Source organism: Adiantum capillus-veneris, chromosome 15 (assembly GCF_014529385.1).
Source record: "Adiantum capillus-veneris isolate H3 chromosome 15, ASM1452938v2, whole genome shotgun sequence".
Classification (NCBI taxonomy): domain Eukaryota; kingdom Viridiplantae; phylum Streptophyta; class Polypodiopsida; order Polypodiales; family Pteridaceae; genus Adiantum; species Adiantum capillus-veneris.
The window spans coordinates 8,306,107-8,322,149 of NC_140945.1; the positions used below are offsets into that span (position 1 = coordinate 8,306,107).

Sequence of the window (16,043 nt, forward strand, 5' to 3'; positions counted from 1 at the left end):
CACAAGCAAGCAACCATGCAACAATAGATGATATAATATAGATAGTGCAATCAAAACAAATATCTCAATCTTCACATGTTTATGCACCACCTACGTGTATGCAAGAAACTAGGCAATTATGTATTCCAAAGTCTTAGCTTGACTCAAGCATTGCTTGACCTATTTGGATCATCAAATCTCAAACTATTTGGATCATCAAATCTCAGACTATTTGGATCCTCAAATCTCAAACTAGCCAAAGCCAAACAACATTACAATATACTCAAAAGAAAATGCACTCCATCTTACATCATTTGGATAAAACTAATGCCATTTTACAACAGGGGCACAACACTTTCATAAAAGTTTGAACACCTCTCCACTTACAGGGAATAAATGTGCAAACATTGCTTGGTCGACTAAATGAGGAGAACTAAGGTAGGAAGCAAGAAAAATACGTCTTTCCTCCTCCTCCACTTTGTCTTGCTTTTTTCGTGTGGAGAGAGAGAGAGAGAGAGAGAGAGAGAGAGAGAGAGAGAGCATCTCCAAAGATTCTCAATCCCATGCACACGCTGAAGCCTAGCCTAGCTTGTTTTGAAATTTCTTTTAACGCGCTCTTTCCTTGTGGGCGCATTTACAGGGGCATCGGCTCACTCATCATGGAGACGCTGCGAGAGCAGATGCTATTTCTTCTCGATCAAAATCTGTACGATTCAGCTGATTTACTGGTTAGTGAGGGCAGACAGACAGAGAGAGAGAGAGAGAGAGAGAGAGAGAGAGAGAGAGAGAGAGAGAGAGAGAGACCCTCCTTGTGCTTGTGGTCCTGTCCACTGTGGATGTTTATATCAGGCACAAACCAAGGCGTGTTGAAAAATTGGCTCGGAAACATTGTCAGTTCGACCTTCGCACACCAATCTTATTTAACTGTAATTTAAGAGTAGACTCTTACTCTACACTAGTCGTCGTCTCAAATGAGACTATTTGATAAGCTGCACGTAAATGACCTTCATCATGTGCCATGCAGCATTTTTGCTCTGATGTGCCTGGGTTTATGGCAAAAACAACCATCTTTAAGTAGTCTTGAGGTTGAACTTACACCATCAGACACCCAAGCAATGGGAAAACTCATGTAGATGCTGAGCTCGAAGTTTTTGAATTTGACATATGCTTTCAAACCTTCAAAAGGTTGTCTGAAAACTCAGAGTTTTTTTGGTTTTGTTTTGGGCTGTTATAAAATGACATTCCAAGAACCCAAGAGGGCCATATAAGGTTTGATAAAGGAAGAGCTTTCAAGTTAACCTTGTCAACTCTGTCCATAGATGAGGGAGTATGAAACAGGTGCTTGTTTGTTGGCATTGCCTTTTGAGAGAAGGGAGTGGTAATCCAGAGGTTTTTTTGAGCCCGTGTAAAACGGGTTTTCTTTTTTCGTGACCTGTGGCAGCACGTAGCAAGATTCTCTCTCTCTCTCTCTCTCTCTCTCTCTCTCTCTCTCCTCGAAAGGCAGTGCTGTTGTCTGTTGCACAGTGTAGACGGCCTGTATGGGAGAATCCCTTGCCAAATAGAGGCGTAGCAAGGAGAGGGTAAAGTGAGAGGGTAAAGGCTGATCGTAGGTCTCTAGAAGAAAGGTCAATTAGAGGAAGAGCTTAATGTGATTGTAACTTGAAATAAGGTGAATGGAATGAATGCCAAGAGTGATCAATGGCTGTAAACTCCCATTGTCAACACCTATAGTTGGAAATTCGTGTTACAAAGTGATGACGTGGTGGTCCAATAATTGAGGGAGAAGAGAGCGAATCCAGTTGATGGTGTGACAGTCGTAAATGTATTGGAAAATTCGCCACAATTTGTGGGCCGTGCAATTGCCATGCGGCATTGTTTTGGATGCCAATTTTTAGTGATGCTTTTTGGGGCTACTATTTTTAGCACCTACTGCTTTTGGGGGTGCCCTGTTTTGAGGGGTCTCTACTTTTGGCCGGTTCCTTTATAAGTGTGACTTGAGGAAGCTACTCTGCAGATTAGTGTAGCGTTTACACATTGCAAAGAGAGCTCCGTTCTTCAGTGGCTTGACACGATAGCAATTTGTGACATCCCCCCTTCTTGAAAGAAAGTTATTAATAGTTTGCGATTACAACATATTTGCAAAACAACTCAAGTTAGCTCAAAATTTTTTGAGGGACAGTGCGAGGGACAATTAGTATTCTCATTCCAAATCGGAGCTCTTGATTTCTTGGGTTGTTTGCTTCCCAGAAGAATCTTATCCAATAAGGAGTCTCATTCCAGATTGGAACTCTTGATATCCTGGGTCGCTGGCTTCCAAGAAGTATCTCATCCAATAAGGAATATTCAGTGGTTGGCACATCACAATGCAACCATGTTACAAGACAACGAACAGCGCTGCTGAGCACTCCCTCGAGACAGACAGTCTACGATATGAAGCTACTCAACAACTACCTTGTCACTCCCCTCGCAAATAACCTAAAAAGGTTTGGGCCATGAGTTCAGAGGATTGGTATAACCAAACGCTCCCCTAGTTCGCGATTACAACATATTTGCAAAACAACTCAAGTTAGCTCAAAAATTTTTGAGGGACAGTCCGAGGGACAATCAGTATTTTCATTCCAAATCGGAGCTCTTGATTTCCTGGGTTGTTGGCTTCCCAGAAGAATCTTATCCAATAAGGAGTCTCATTCCAGATTGGAACTCTTGATATCCTGGGTTGTTGGCTTCCAAGAAGTATCTCATCCAATAAGGAATATTCAGTGGTTGGCACATCACTATGCAACCATGTTACAAGACACAACGAACAACGCTGCTGAGCATTGCCTCGAGACAGACGGTCTACGATATGAAGCTACACAACAACTACCTTGTCACTCCCTCGCAAATAACCTAAAAAGGTTTGGGCCATGAGTTCAGAGGACTGGTATAACCAAACGCTCCCCAGACCGCAACTTGGAGGTTCAATCATACAACCAAACGCTCCCAAGACATCCAGTCTGCGTCGTTCAAAGGTTTTCTTAGTTCTAGTATACAACAAAACGCTCCCCAGACATCCTGTCTGCGTCGTTCTCAAGTTCAGACAATACCAAAACAACATTTTTCACTACTCTACCCGGGAATAAAATCACCAATCATTGAAACTAGTATTAAAATCAGAGTCAAACAGTTCAAATTGGCACCAAGACAGGTTTAAAACAGATACCATCCAATTCAAAAAAGTTCCAAATAGGATCACCAAGCAAGTTCTCAAACAGATTCAAACTTAAAAAGCAATCTCGAGATCAATCGAGCTCTAAAAGTCGACTAACTTTCCATCCTGAAACCTGCACCAAAAATTAGGGTTAGGTTCCTTCCATAAGGTCGTAGCCAACCACAGCATGGTCCATCAGCTCTTGGAGAGACTATGTTCCTCTGGTGGCGATGGTAGTCCCAAGTCATAGCAATCACACCGGACCTCCAAGGTTATCAGCTCAAGAAGAGACACCTAGATGTCGATAAATTTTGAGTTATAATCTGCTAGGGTTTCCATGGCAAGCATTTCAGGACACCCCACTCTGCCATAAGCTGCCAGAAACCATATAACTTCGGGCAAAAATTTTCTTGAAAGCTAGCCAAGTCCTTAGAGTGTACAGCTTGGTAGCTATAAACATCCACCACTACATGGCATTGCCTCTCAGGAAAACAACGGCTTGAAAAGAATCCTTGATCCTTCTTTGCACGTGATCTTTATGGCTTATGCCCTGTAAGACAGAGCGATGAAGACGAGAGTGCGCCTGATGCGCGATGAAGTAAGGGTGGGAGTGGCTAATAAGTCCGTGGTCGAGACACGTAGATTCTTCAAATAAAATTAAAAGTCTGGGATGGGGACACGTAGATTCTTCAAATAAAATTCCAGTAGACTTTGGAAGCACCAATTTTCTTTGTTTGCTCTTTGGTGGGACCGGTATTGTCACGTGCACATCTAACCCTATGTGCATGTGGACAAGCTACTTCTGGTCCAGGGTTCAGGTCAGCTTAGGAAGTGTTCTGGCACCTTTGTGAGCCTGTGCGCAGGCTGTGCATGTCCTTTGGTTGCACACAACATGATCATCAGCATGGCATTCAATACCCATCATGAGCATTTTATCAGTACCCATCACGAGCATTTTATAGTGCACAGAACCCATTTTCCCTATTTATCCATTTATCATTTATTATTAATAAGTGACTTTGTTGGGAAACTGGGAAGGGCAAATTTGCTAAGTTAATATAAAAGAAAACTGACAGTCACTCAGTAGAGGCATAAGAAACCAAAAGAGCACAGACAAACTTTGTAGCAGGCCCTCTAGCGTTTCTCCTCAGCAAGAACCTTACCAAGACCCAGTGTTTCCATCAAGCACCATCAGCCCGACGTCGCCAGAGATTTCAGCATTCAGCACCAGCGTTTCCTGCAGCCAGCATCAGTGTTTTTCAGCAACCTGGACCAGCGTTTTTCAACCAGCAGTTCGTAGCGTCTTTCCGCCAGAAGGGTCCAACATTTCTGCCCCATAGCAGCAGCGTTTTTCAGCCACAGCAGTAGCGGTTTCAGTCCGGATTCAGCAGCGTTTTCAGCCTCTGGAAACAGCGTTTTTTTAGCCATTAGTCGTCAACGTCGTCATCGACTTAGACCATTTTTACATCATAGCATCAAGAACTTTGCATCAACACCATTGTACAAGATTTGTGCAATCAATAGCATAGACTTCTCTCGCCATCGAGAGAGGGGCCCTTGGAGGAGGGTTTGAGAACCGTTTGGTGTCGTATCCTTCTCTCTCTCTCTCTCTCTCTCTCTCTCTCTCTCTCTCTCTCTAGTATCAAAGCTTTGGCAGTGTTCTGTATCACTCAAGGAAAGAACCACAATAAATTTTTTTGCTTGTTGCGGTCGCACGTAACCCGAGTCCACTTGGGCGTGTCGCCTTTTTAATCGTGTTTTTGAAGAGTGACAGGTAACCCAAGAAAGAAGGGCTTGTCCGGCCTTCCCTTGTTCCTCTTTTCACTCATTGAGAGCGGACCGTGCACTTAGCGGCTGGCCAATCGACGTGAGGTGGGAAAAAGCAACCTTGGTGTGAGCGCAAGGTTGCCAAGGGGTGCGCCCGCAGGGAAGAGTAGAGCTCGGTAAGAGAAAAGCCTTCTCTAACACAGATTGCAAGCTAAAGAAAGAACTCAAGAACCTGAAGAACCTCAAGAACTCAAGAACCTCAAGAAACGAAGTTCCTCGTGAACTTAAGTACTCAAGATCTCAGTGTATGGTCATCACCCGAAGCGAAATGGGTACTTTGCGTGAAGGTGATGAGCGTGGAGGTGGTGAAGAAGAATTTTCTCCACCAGGAGGTTTTTCCGACCCTCCCCCTTCCCTATCTACGCCACGGTTTGCACCAAATCCTATGGAGGCTTTGGTCAAGTCGATGATGGATATGATGCTACAACAAGAAGCACAACGCCTCGGAGCGCGAGCACGAAAAAAGAAAGGTAACCTTGGAGCGTGAGGGTGAGCAAGTGTGCTTGGTGGCCAAAGAAAGAAAGGCAGCCTTGGAGCGTGAGCGTGAGCAAGCGCGCTTGGCGGCCGAAGAAAGAAAGGTAGCTATTGAGCTTGAGCGTGAGCAAACATGCGAAGCCCAACGCATAGCTGCCGAAGACAGACGAGTGGCCTTGGAGTTAAAGCTGAGGCGCAGAGAGACTAACGCATGCAAGAGTTGGTCCTACAGGTACTCACCTCAATTCCCGAGCCGGTCAAAGATGTTGGCAGTTCATTAGGTAGCACAAGCAGAGATTCAGACTCCAACAACCTCGTCATTGAGAAGTTGACTTTCAGTAAGTATGATGCTAAGATGGATGCTAGTGTTATTCATTTTGGTTGCATCAATTTAATGCTTATTTTGCGACAACTAAGAAGACGGGGAATAGCAAGGTTTTGACGGCAGCCATGTACCTTGCCGGTGATGCCATTAATTGGTATCACGCATGGCAAGAGGCACAATTGACCGCGCACCTAGAGGAAGCCGAAGAAGGCGTGCCCCTTTCCTTCAATTGGGTCGACTTCCAAGACAAGCTCAAGGCACAGTTTATGCCACCTCAGTACTTAGCGCGGTTGAAAGAAGATTGGCGCAATCTTAAGCAAAATGGTATGCAAGTCATGTCTTTCTCTAACCGTGTTTTGCAGCTTGGCATTCAATTACGCAAATTGGATAATGAGCGCAAAGAGGTATTCCTTTTCGGGTTGGACGAATATATCAAGTTTGATGTAGAAGTCTTCGACCCCCTGGATCTCAACAAGGCGGTAGCAATTGCTCTCTCCCAAGAGATGAAGCACAACAAAGGAAAGCCTAAGGAGAACAAGTCTTCTCATAGTACCTCTCAGACTCCTCAGAACCCACAAAACGGAAAGAACGATAAGAATGGTAAGAACGGTAACTCTTCTAGCCAATCTTCCTCTAATCCTTCAGAAAAGAACTCTCAAAATGAATTTAAGGGGAAAGCTAAAACACCTGCTAAACCTAAGGTAACCCCGGATGAAAAAGCAGCAAAAGGAATTATAGGAGGATACATAACGACAGAAGAACAAATCATTTATGCTAAGGAAGGTCGTTGTTATCAATGTCACGTCAAGGGGCACATTAAGGCGGCTTGTCCTAAGACAACCTCACCTAAAGAACCCAAAGCACCAACAACTACCACAAGCACTTTAATGACCAATTTGAGTCTCCACATGTTTTTGACACACACATCGATGAGTCTCTCTTTAAATGTTATGGTCACGTGAAGGGTAAACTTTTTGTCATATTGTTGATTCAGGCAGTATGCATGATGTGATTGGTGCCTCTCTTGTAGAGAGAGCCCGCCTAGAGGTTAGCCAGACAACTCCTCTCGAGGTGTTGGGCTTTGCTCCTGGTATGGACTCTCTCATCACGCAAGAGTGCCTTGAGTGTTATTCAGTGTTCAACAAACTGCCTTCTGCAGAAAATTTGTCCTGTCTCCTCTCTCAGGATGTGATATGATTTTGGGTATTAGATGGTTTCGTGAGCATAACCCTCTCATTGATTGGGCGGACAATACTCTCACTCTAAATTCCAAAAGTGACTCTTCCATGATCATTTGTGGTGAGGGGAGTCTGCATTCTTTGCCTCTCATTTCTCATGTGTAGGCAAAGCGCAAATTATGAAGAGGAGCATAAGCGGCATTCATCTATGCCGCTCCAGTTACCAGAGCATTCAGGCTCCATACGAGTATTTAGCTTTGTACCAAGTTTAAGCATCTCTTTTTGCAGGATGATCTTCCACCCCGTCTCCCTCTAAAGCGGTCGGAGGACCATCGCATCGAACTCACAGAGGGGGCACAGCCAGTTAGTAAGGCTTCCTATCACTTGAATAAGACTCAAGAAGAAGAGTTAGAGCGGGAACTCACGGAGTTGGTGGCGAGAGGATTTATATGTCCTAGTGTAAGTCCTTTTGCTGCTTCTATTTCGTTTGTCCGCAAGAAGGATGGTTCGTCTCGTTTGTGTGTTGATTACAGGGCATTGAACAAGATGACCGTCAAGAAGAAGTTTTCGATGCCTCACATTGAGTATATCCTCGATACGCTCAATAGGGCAAAGGTTTTCAGTAAGGTCGATCTCAAAAGTGGATACCATCAGGTAAGGGTATTCAAAGGCGACATCTACAAGACCGCTTTTCGCACAGAGCGAGGGCAATGGGAGTATGTGGTCATGCCTTTTGGATTGACAGGTGTCGTGGGTACGTTTAACCGTCTCATAATAGGGCAAAGGTTTTCAGTAAGGTCGATCTCAAAAGTGGATACCATCAGGTAAGGGTATTCAAAGGCGACATCTACAAGATCGCTTTTCGCACAGAGCGAGGGCAATGGGAGTATGTGGTCATGCCTTTTGGATTGACAGGTGTCGTGGGTACGTTTAACCGTCTCATGATAGGCTGTTTTGGCAATATGGCTGGTATATGTGTGTTCATCTTTCTGGATGATATTCTCATTTTTTCTGCATCGTGGGAACATCATGAAAAGGATGTAGAAAGGGTATTAACCCGTTTAGATGAGTGCCAGCTGTACATCGCAGCTAAGAAATCTGAGTTTTTTATCACTGAAGTTACTTATCTGGGTTATATCATTTTTGCAGAAGGTGTCAAGTTAGACCCCGCGAAGGTGGAACAGGTATGTAATTGGGATTTGCCCAAAACTGCACATGATGTGTGTAAAAAACTTGGACACCCCAAGTCAAGATTCTACCGCGACACAACAGAGATTCACTTCAAAACAGTTCACAATTCACAATTAGGTCGACACGGCCCGGCGTAGTTCCATGTCTAGAGATATTGGCCCCAAAGACTGGCGCCCCTTTCGGTATTTTTTTTGTATTAATCTGTGTTCAAAGTACAAGAGAGTGGGTAGGTGCTCACTCTCAGACTTTGCGTCCAGAGGCTCTGAGAAGTGAGGCATAGCCCACTTATTTATTGGTACAAGGGATCCCCAAAAGCAGAGTCCCAAAAGCATTAACTTGAAAAGTCTTTAACTCAAAAGCTAATATCCCAAAAGCTGCCAGCGAAAATCAGCTAGCGTAATTTACGGAGATCAATACGCTGCCACGCCAGCAGGTCAGCGCGTTTTGTGGCGCAAAATCAGAAAATCCGTACATTGTTCCGTGCAGCTTGCCACGTGTCATTGCCGTACAATCTGCCACATGTCACTGTAGTGTGTCCGGGGTCTGTTGCTACGTCACCCATTTGTGACATACCCCTCTCTTAAAAGCATTGTAATCGCCCTCGATTACGCTTGCAAAACAGACAGTCCATAAACTGTCTTAGCAGACACTTACTGTTAGTATCGACGCACTAGGCACAACACATCGAGCACATGTATCAATCGACAATCACATCTCAGGACATCTCAGGACATCACTTGACATTCAAAATCACATTCAAATTCATTCCAAATCTGAGACCATGATTAATCGGCAACGTATTTAGCAATCGTATCTAGATCCAGCCGGGACCTCATAGATGCCCGATTAACTAATCCATATTGCAATCATGTCTATAGAGATTTATGAGACTGAAATGCTGTAGCCATTTAGTCTATCAATTCTTGCACTCAAACAAGTCAAGTACAAATCAATCAATATCATATTCATTTTGGGGACTTCCAATTCATAAAGTCATATAGCAGAATACTGTCAGCCTAGCAGTATCCCTGAAACCCAAAGGGACATCAGTGACTATCAAAAATTGGGGTAATCTGCTGACAAAGGAGCGGAGTGACTTCCCTCTTGTGCATGCCCACTGCACTAGATTCACCCCATGCTGAAATCGGGGTTCTGTCGGAGTAGACTATGCTAAACCAAATGCTTCAAGGTAAAGTTCCACAATCTGAGGAGTATCTGCTAGGTCCTCCTCCTCCATCCACTTCGCGTTCAATGCAGGATAGTTCTTGAATTTAACCAAGAACCGCCTAATCACTTTACCTTTAATCTTTCTATCCTTATGTGCCAATATTTGTTCTCGAACGAGTATCTCCTCCCTTTCCTCCACTTCGGGTTGCTTATCTGGCTCCCCATCATCGGGCACATCGCCTTTAAAAGGCTTCAAGAGACTCACATGAAAAGCATTGTGAATCCTCCAAGTATCGGGCAGCTTCAGTCTAAAGGAGACATCATTTATCTTTTCTTTTATCTGGAAAGGTCCATAGTATCTCATGCTGAGCGTTTGAAAAAGGCCGCTCCTTTCCCTTTTTCTTTCTCATGCGTGCCTTCTCAAATCATAAGAGCACCCAATCGTCTTCCTTTAATTTCAAATCACGATGGTGTCAATCCGCTGCCTTCTTGTGTCTTTCATGAGATTTCGCTAAAGCCTCTTGGACCTTGGCAAAAGCAGTGTCCAAGTCCCTCATGTACTGGTCGGCTTCAAAAATCTTATCTTTCGTGCTTAGGAAGGGTGGAACCTTCGTAGCACCTTCAATAATCTCAATGGTGCCTTCCCCGTTGAAGAGTGGATTGTGTTGTTGTAGGCAAATTCCACCAAGGGCAAAAACTTTTCCCATCGAGTCTTTTGATCAGAAATGTAAAACTTCAATTAATCCAGTATGATTGAATTTGCAATCTCAGATTTCCCATCTGTCTGCGGGTGGAAAGATGACGAGAACTGCAACCGAGTGCCAATGTTCTCCCAAATAGCTTCCAAAACAAACTCGTGAATCGGGATCTCTATCAGAGACTATTGTCTCAAGCATGCCATGTAGTCTAAATATCTGGGCAATGAACAATCTAGCTAAATGATCCGGCTTGACTGTTTTCTTCACTGGAATGAAATGAGCTTGCTTGCTAAATCTGTCAATAACAGTCCAGATACCATCATGCCCACTCTGTGTCTTCGGGAGATCAAAAATGAAATCCATTGCAATACTTTCCCGGGAGCTGGTGGGAATGGGTAAAGGCTGTAACAATCCATGTGCTTTATGCTTGTCAAACTTGACCTTCTGGCATACCAAGCAACTGCGTACAAAATCGTCCACATCCTTCATGCGTCTCGGCCAAAAGAAGTATCACTCCGCACCTTTCAAGATGGTATCAATGCCGCGGTGACCCGTAAATGGTGGACAATGGCATTCGGTTAGAACCTTTTCCCTCAACGGCTGTGTAACGCACAACATCCTTTTCTTCATCAAGTAGCCATCTCGAATGAAATATCCTGCTACTACCTCCCCATTTTGTATTCGATTGACTATATCTGTAAAATCTGGATCTGTGGCGTACTGATCGACCATGTCCTCGAAGCTTCTATGGTGAATCGCGGAAATAGCCAAGACTAACGGCTTTTGGGACAAAGCATCTGCCACGAAGTTCTTCTGTCCTTGCACATGGACAATGTGAAAGTGCAACTGTGACAAGATGTTAGCCCACCGCATCTGCTTTTTCGATAGTTGCTTCTGTGACAAGTAGTAGCGTAAACTTTGATGATTAGTGAAGATCGTAAAATCGGCCCCGAGTAGGTAATGTTACTGAGTAAGAGCATGGATAACCGCCAAAAGCTCTTTCTCATAAATCTGTGCTGTCAATTCCGGCCTTGAGAACAATCGGCTCTCATAGGCAATGACATGGCCTTCTTGCATTAAGACCGCACCCAGACTACGATCACAAGCATCACAATATACTTCGAATAAATTTGGCAAAGTCAAAACTAGTGCTGTAGTCAATTTCTCTTTCAAAGTTTGAAAGGCAGTCACCTCTGTGGGTCCTCACGAGAAAGGGACTCTTTTTTGTGTTAAGATATGCAAAGGGGAAGCAACCTCTGCAAACTATCTAATGAACCGGTGGTAAGAACATAAGCCCAAAAAGCTTCTAACTTCATGGACATTCTTTAAATCGGACCAATTATGTGTAGTCTCAATCTTGGCCGGGTCCATCTGCACTCCTGCTGCTGAGACGATGTATCCCAAAAAGTGTATCTCCGGTAAGAAAAATTCACTCTTCTTGGCATTGATCACCAACTTGTGATCTCACAATGCCTGAAAGACTTGTAGCAGAAGTTGTCTATGTTCTGCCTCATCCTTGGAGAAGACTATAATGTCATCAAAGAAAGTGCCAACAAAGGATATATACTCTCTGAAAATCTTGTCCATCATTCGGTTAAAAGTCACTGGAGCACTGGTAAGGCCAAAAGGCATCACCAAAAATTCATATAAACCGAAGCTCATCCGAAAAGCTGTCTTGTAGACATCTCCCGGCGCGATTCGGATCTGATGATATCCGCTTTTCAAATCGATCCTACTGAAACAAGAGGATCCCTGTAATCTGTCAAGAATATCATCGATCCTCGCAATCGGAAATCTGTTCTTGATGGTGATTTTATTGAGAGCTCTATAATCAATGCACATTCTCCAAGTTCCGTCTTTCCTTAAAACCAACAACACCGGAGAGCAGTACGGTGAAGTCTCGGCTTGATAAGACGCTTTTCCAAGAGTAAGGTGGCCGGTTCGGTGGTGTGCTTCCAGGTATCAGATCAATAGTAGATCCTCATGACGAGCTGGTGGTAACTCGCCTGGCAGGCCCTCAGAAAAGCAATCGGCATGAGTGTGGAGAAAATCTTGGCGTTCTTTATAAGTTCAGACATATTTGTCCTGTGTTCATTATTTAACTCTTTCAAAAAGATCGAGTAAACAAACAGACTGGATTTCATTAATTTCGAAACTGCAGAAGCCAATACAATAGGGACAGACTTGCCCTTCAATTTCACATCAAGTACAAATTTTCGGCCCTTTTCATTTGTCCATGTGGCTTTCTTCGCCTGATAATCGACCATGGCATTGTTCTTATGGTACCAAGGGACTCCAAGAGGACATCACAACCTTCCAAGGGCATTATGTACAAGTCCTCGTGCCCCAAATACCCCTGACAATGCAACTGAAGTTTGCCAATGACAGGTTTAATGGCTAGAACTGCCTCTGCTTGTGGTCCCATCCGATCAGGTGTAATCTTGAGCCGCGCCGCCAATTCAGGTGAAATGAAGTTGGCCTTGGCTCCTCCATCAAAGAAAATCAGGACTTCTTGATCTTTCACTTTGCCCCAAGCTCGACAAACTTCTGTACTTTCATCAATCGTGCTTGGATCAGTACCCATGCAATCTGGAACCAATCCTGCTTTCATCTTGCCTTTTCTTCCACGTTCCTCAGCTGCTCTCGAACTCTCTGGCCTGTCTTCATTCTGTTCTTGTTGTGCCTTTTTAGGGCACTTCGCAGAGACGTGCCCATGTTCCCCGCATACGAAACACTTCCCCTCTCTGATGTAGTTGGCCCTCTCTCGAAAAGTGAGATGGGGTCGTGAATCCTTGTCTTTCTTTTCTTGGGAACTCTCTCTTTCTACTTTCATTAGTAGAAGTCTGTTGGGTTCTTTGAGTCAAGATCTCATCAGTGGGGTAAGTTAGATTGCGTGAATGTATGGCAAAACCCTGTTTCGCATGACCCATTAATTTTTGAATAGAATTTGACTTTTGTCCCAATCAATAGTCTCGGATCTCTGTAGGAAGTCCGTAGCAAAACCGCTCAATCTGTTCTTTAAACGAGACCTTCTTAAATAAAGAGGTTGGTAGAAAAGAGCTCCAAAATCTCTCGCAATAAGCGTCCAGAGTATCTCCCTTGGTCATCCGAAGATGATTCCTAGCAATTCATATATCTCGTTCGTACTCCCGAGTCAGCCAAGAAGAAATAAAAAGCCTTTTTAATTTCAACCATTTAACGGGAGCTTCCTTTCTTAGTAGAAGGGTGGACCACCATGTTCAAGCATTTCCCTTGAAGAAAGATGTAGCCCTTTGAATCTTGAAGTGCTTTGAGTAATGCCTTGTAGAGAAAGCTATGTCAAACTGCTGTAGGAAGGCCAAAGCCCTCGGAGCAACTCGTAATCCAGAAAAAGAGTCAAACTTAATTGACTGTCCACCGTCTTTGAATTCTTTTACTTTCTTGCTTTTATCCTCGAGGAAGTCATATTGGTTGGCTATATAAAAATGCTTCTTCTTTGCATGAAACATGTGATCGTCGGAGTCCGAACTGTCTGAGGATGAGTCCTCTGTAGAACTGTTAGAAATAGGGCGAAATTTAGGCTTCTTTGCCTTTTTCTTGCCCTTTCCGAAGCTTTGCTTTTTGCTTCGCTTTTTCCCTTTTCTGTCTTCTTCGCTCGAGTCAGAAGAGCTAGAAGAACTGTCAGAAGAAGAAGAAGAAGAAGAAGAAGAACTGGGTAATCCTTCAATCGTATACGCTTCTTCTGCTTTCTTGCCGATGCAAAAGTAGATTGACGAATAACCCGGGAAGTCTGTTCCTTTCTTATGCTTTTTGTCGTGCTTTTTGGCTTTATTGTTTGCATCCAAAAGCCGATTGATCTGTGTCTGAACCACTGCTTGTAATTCTTGTTCTGTAAACATCCTCGGAGAAGGAGGTTTCTTTAGTGCAGGTTTGATGGGTGGCTTTGTGGCCTTCTGCCACTGGGTGAGCACCTCTGTAGGGGATTGCCGAGTCAAAAATTTTGCAAATTTTGGATCCTTCGCAATTTTAATCATCTGCTTTGTTGCCTCGTCAACCAATTGTTGAAGTTCCATCTCTTCAATCTCAGACTGAGTAGGCCGGGGTGGGCTGTACTCTTTTGATTGCTCTTCTCGGCGATCTCCTCCCGCATTCCCAGATGCAGAAGAAGTCGACTGATTTCTGTTGGAATCCATAAGTGTCACGAGAAAAGGATCGGATTCCCCGGTAGAAGAGAAATCGGCCGCGCTCTGATACCATTTAAACTTGGACACCCCAAGTCAAGATTCTACCGCGACATAGCAGAGATTCACTTCAAAATTGTTCACAATTCACAATTAGGTCGACACGGCCCAGCATACTTCCGTGCCTAGAGATATTGGCCCCAAAGACTGGCGCCCCTTTCGGTATTTCTTTTTGTATTAGTCTGTGTTCAAAGTACAAGAGAGTGAGTAGGTGTTCACTCTCAGACTCTGCGTGCAAATGCTCTGAGAAGTGAGGCCTAGCCCACTTATTTATTGGTACAAGGGATGCTCAAAAGCAGAGCCCGAAAAGCATTAACTTGAAAAGCCTTTAACTCAAAAGCTAATATCCCAAAAGTGCCAACGAAAATCAGCCAACGTAATTTACGGATATTCGTACGCTGCCATGTCAGCAAGTCAACGCTTTTTGCACCACAAAATTCGGAAGTCCGTACACTGTTCCATTCAGTCTGCTACGTGTCACTGTCGTACAATTTGCTATGTGTCACTACAGTGTGTGTCCGGGGTCTGCTGCCACGTCACCCATATGTGACAATGTGTGTTCTTTTCTTGAAGCATATAGTTCGCACACATTGCCGCACCCATGACAAATGTTTTGAAAGGGGTAAAGACTCGCCGGCAGCACGTGGATTTGCCCGAAGCAGCCATTGAGGCTTTCGCAGTGCTCAAGATTGCGGTGACAAAAGCGCCGTGTCTTATCCTTGCCTCATGGGACGACCCCTTTGAGGTATGGACGGATGCGAGCAATGTCACCATAGGCAAAAATCGGGGTAATCTCTTGTGCATGCCCACTGCACTAGATTCACCCCATGCTGAAATCGGGGTTCTATCGGAGTAGACTATGCTAAACCGAATGCTTTAAGGTAAAGTTCCACAATCTGAGGAGTACCTGCTAGGTCCTCCTCCTCCATTCACTTCGCATCCAATGCAGGATAGTTCTTGAATTTAACCAAGAATCGCCTAATCACTTTACCTTTAATTTTTCTATCCTTATGTGCCAGTATCTGTTCTGGAACGAGTATCTCCAACCTTTCCTCCACTTCGGGTTGCTCATCTGGCTCCCCATCATCGGACACATCGCCTTCAAAAGGCTTTAAGAGACTCACATGAAAAGCATTGTGAATCCTCCAAGTATCGGGCAGCGTCAGTCTAAAGGAGACATCATTTATCTTTTCTTTTATCTAGAAAGGTCCATAGTATCTCATGCTAAGCTTTGGAAAAAGCCTCTCCTTTCCCTTTTTCTTTCTCAGGCATGCCTTCTCAAATCGTAAGAGCACCCAATCGTCTTCCTTTAATTCAAATCGCGACGGTGTCGATCCGTTGCCTTCTTGTGTCTTTTGTGAGATTTCGCTAAAGCCTCCCGGACCTTGGCAAAAGCAATGTCCGAGTCCCTCGTGTACTGGTCGGCTTCAAAAATCTTATCTTTTCTGCTTAGAAAGGGTGGAACCTTCGTAGCACCAAATAATCTCAGATGGTGCCTTTCCCGTCTAAGAGTGGATTGTGTTATTGTAGGCAAATTCCACCAAGGGCAAAACTTTTCCCATTGAGTCTTCTGATCAGAAATGTAAGGCTTCAATAAATCCAGTACAACTGAAGTTGCAGTCTCATATTGCCCATCTGTCTGCGGGTGGAAAGATAACGAGAACTGCAACCGTGTGCCAATGTTCTCTCAAATAGCCTTCCAAAACAAACTCGTGAATCGGGGATCTCTTTCAGAGACGATTTGTCAGGCATGCCATGTAATCTGAATATCTGGGCAATGAACAATCTCGCTAA

At 44.2% G+C, this 16,043-nt stretch overlaps 1 protein-coding gene across 4 annotated transcripts in view; it reads left to right on the plus strand.

The window, feature by feature from the left end:
* The first annotated feature begins 554 nt into the window (after window positions 1–554).
* The window catches only part of APC7 (tetratricopeptide repeat (TPR)-containing protein), a 196,991-nt gene continuing 181,502 nt past the window's right edge, over window positions 555–16,043 (plus strand). For 2 of the 4 annotated variants that reach the window (XM_086530011.1, XM_086530012.1), the window contains exon 1: window positions 555–707. In XM_086530011.1, coding sequence (XP_086386137.1) covers window positions 639–707 — 69 coding nt within the window. In that variant the 5' untranslated portion in view covers window positions 555–638. The remainder of the gene's footprint in view (window positions 708–16,043) is intronic. The other 2 variants (XM_086530010.1, XM_086530009.1) reach the window with 1 other exon arrangement.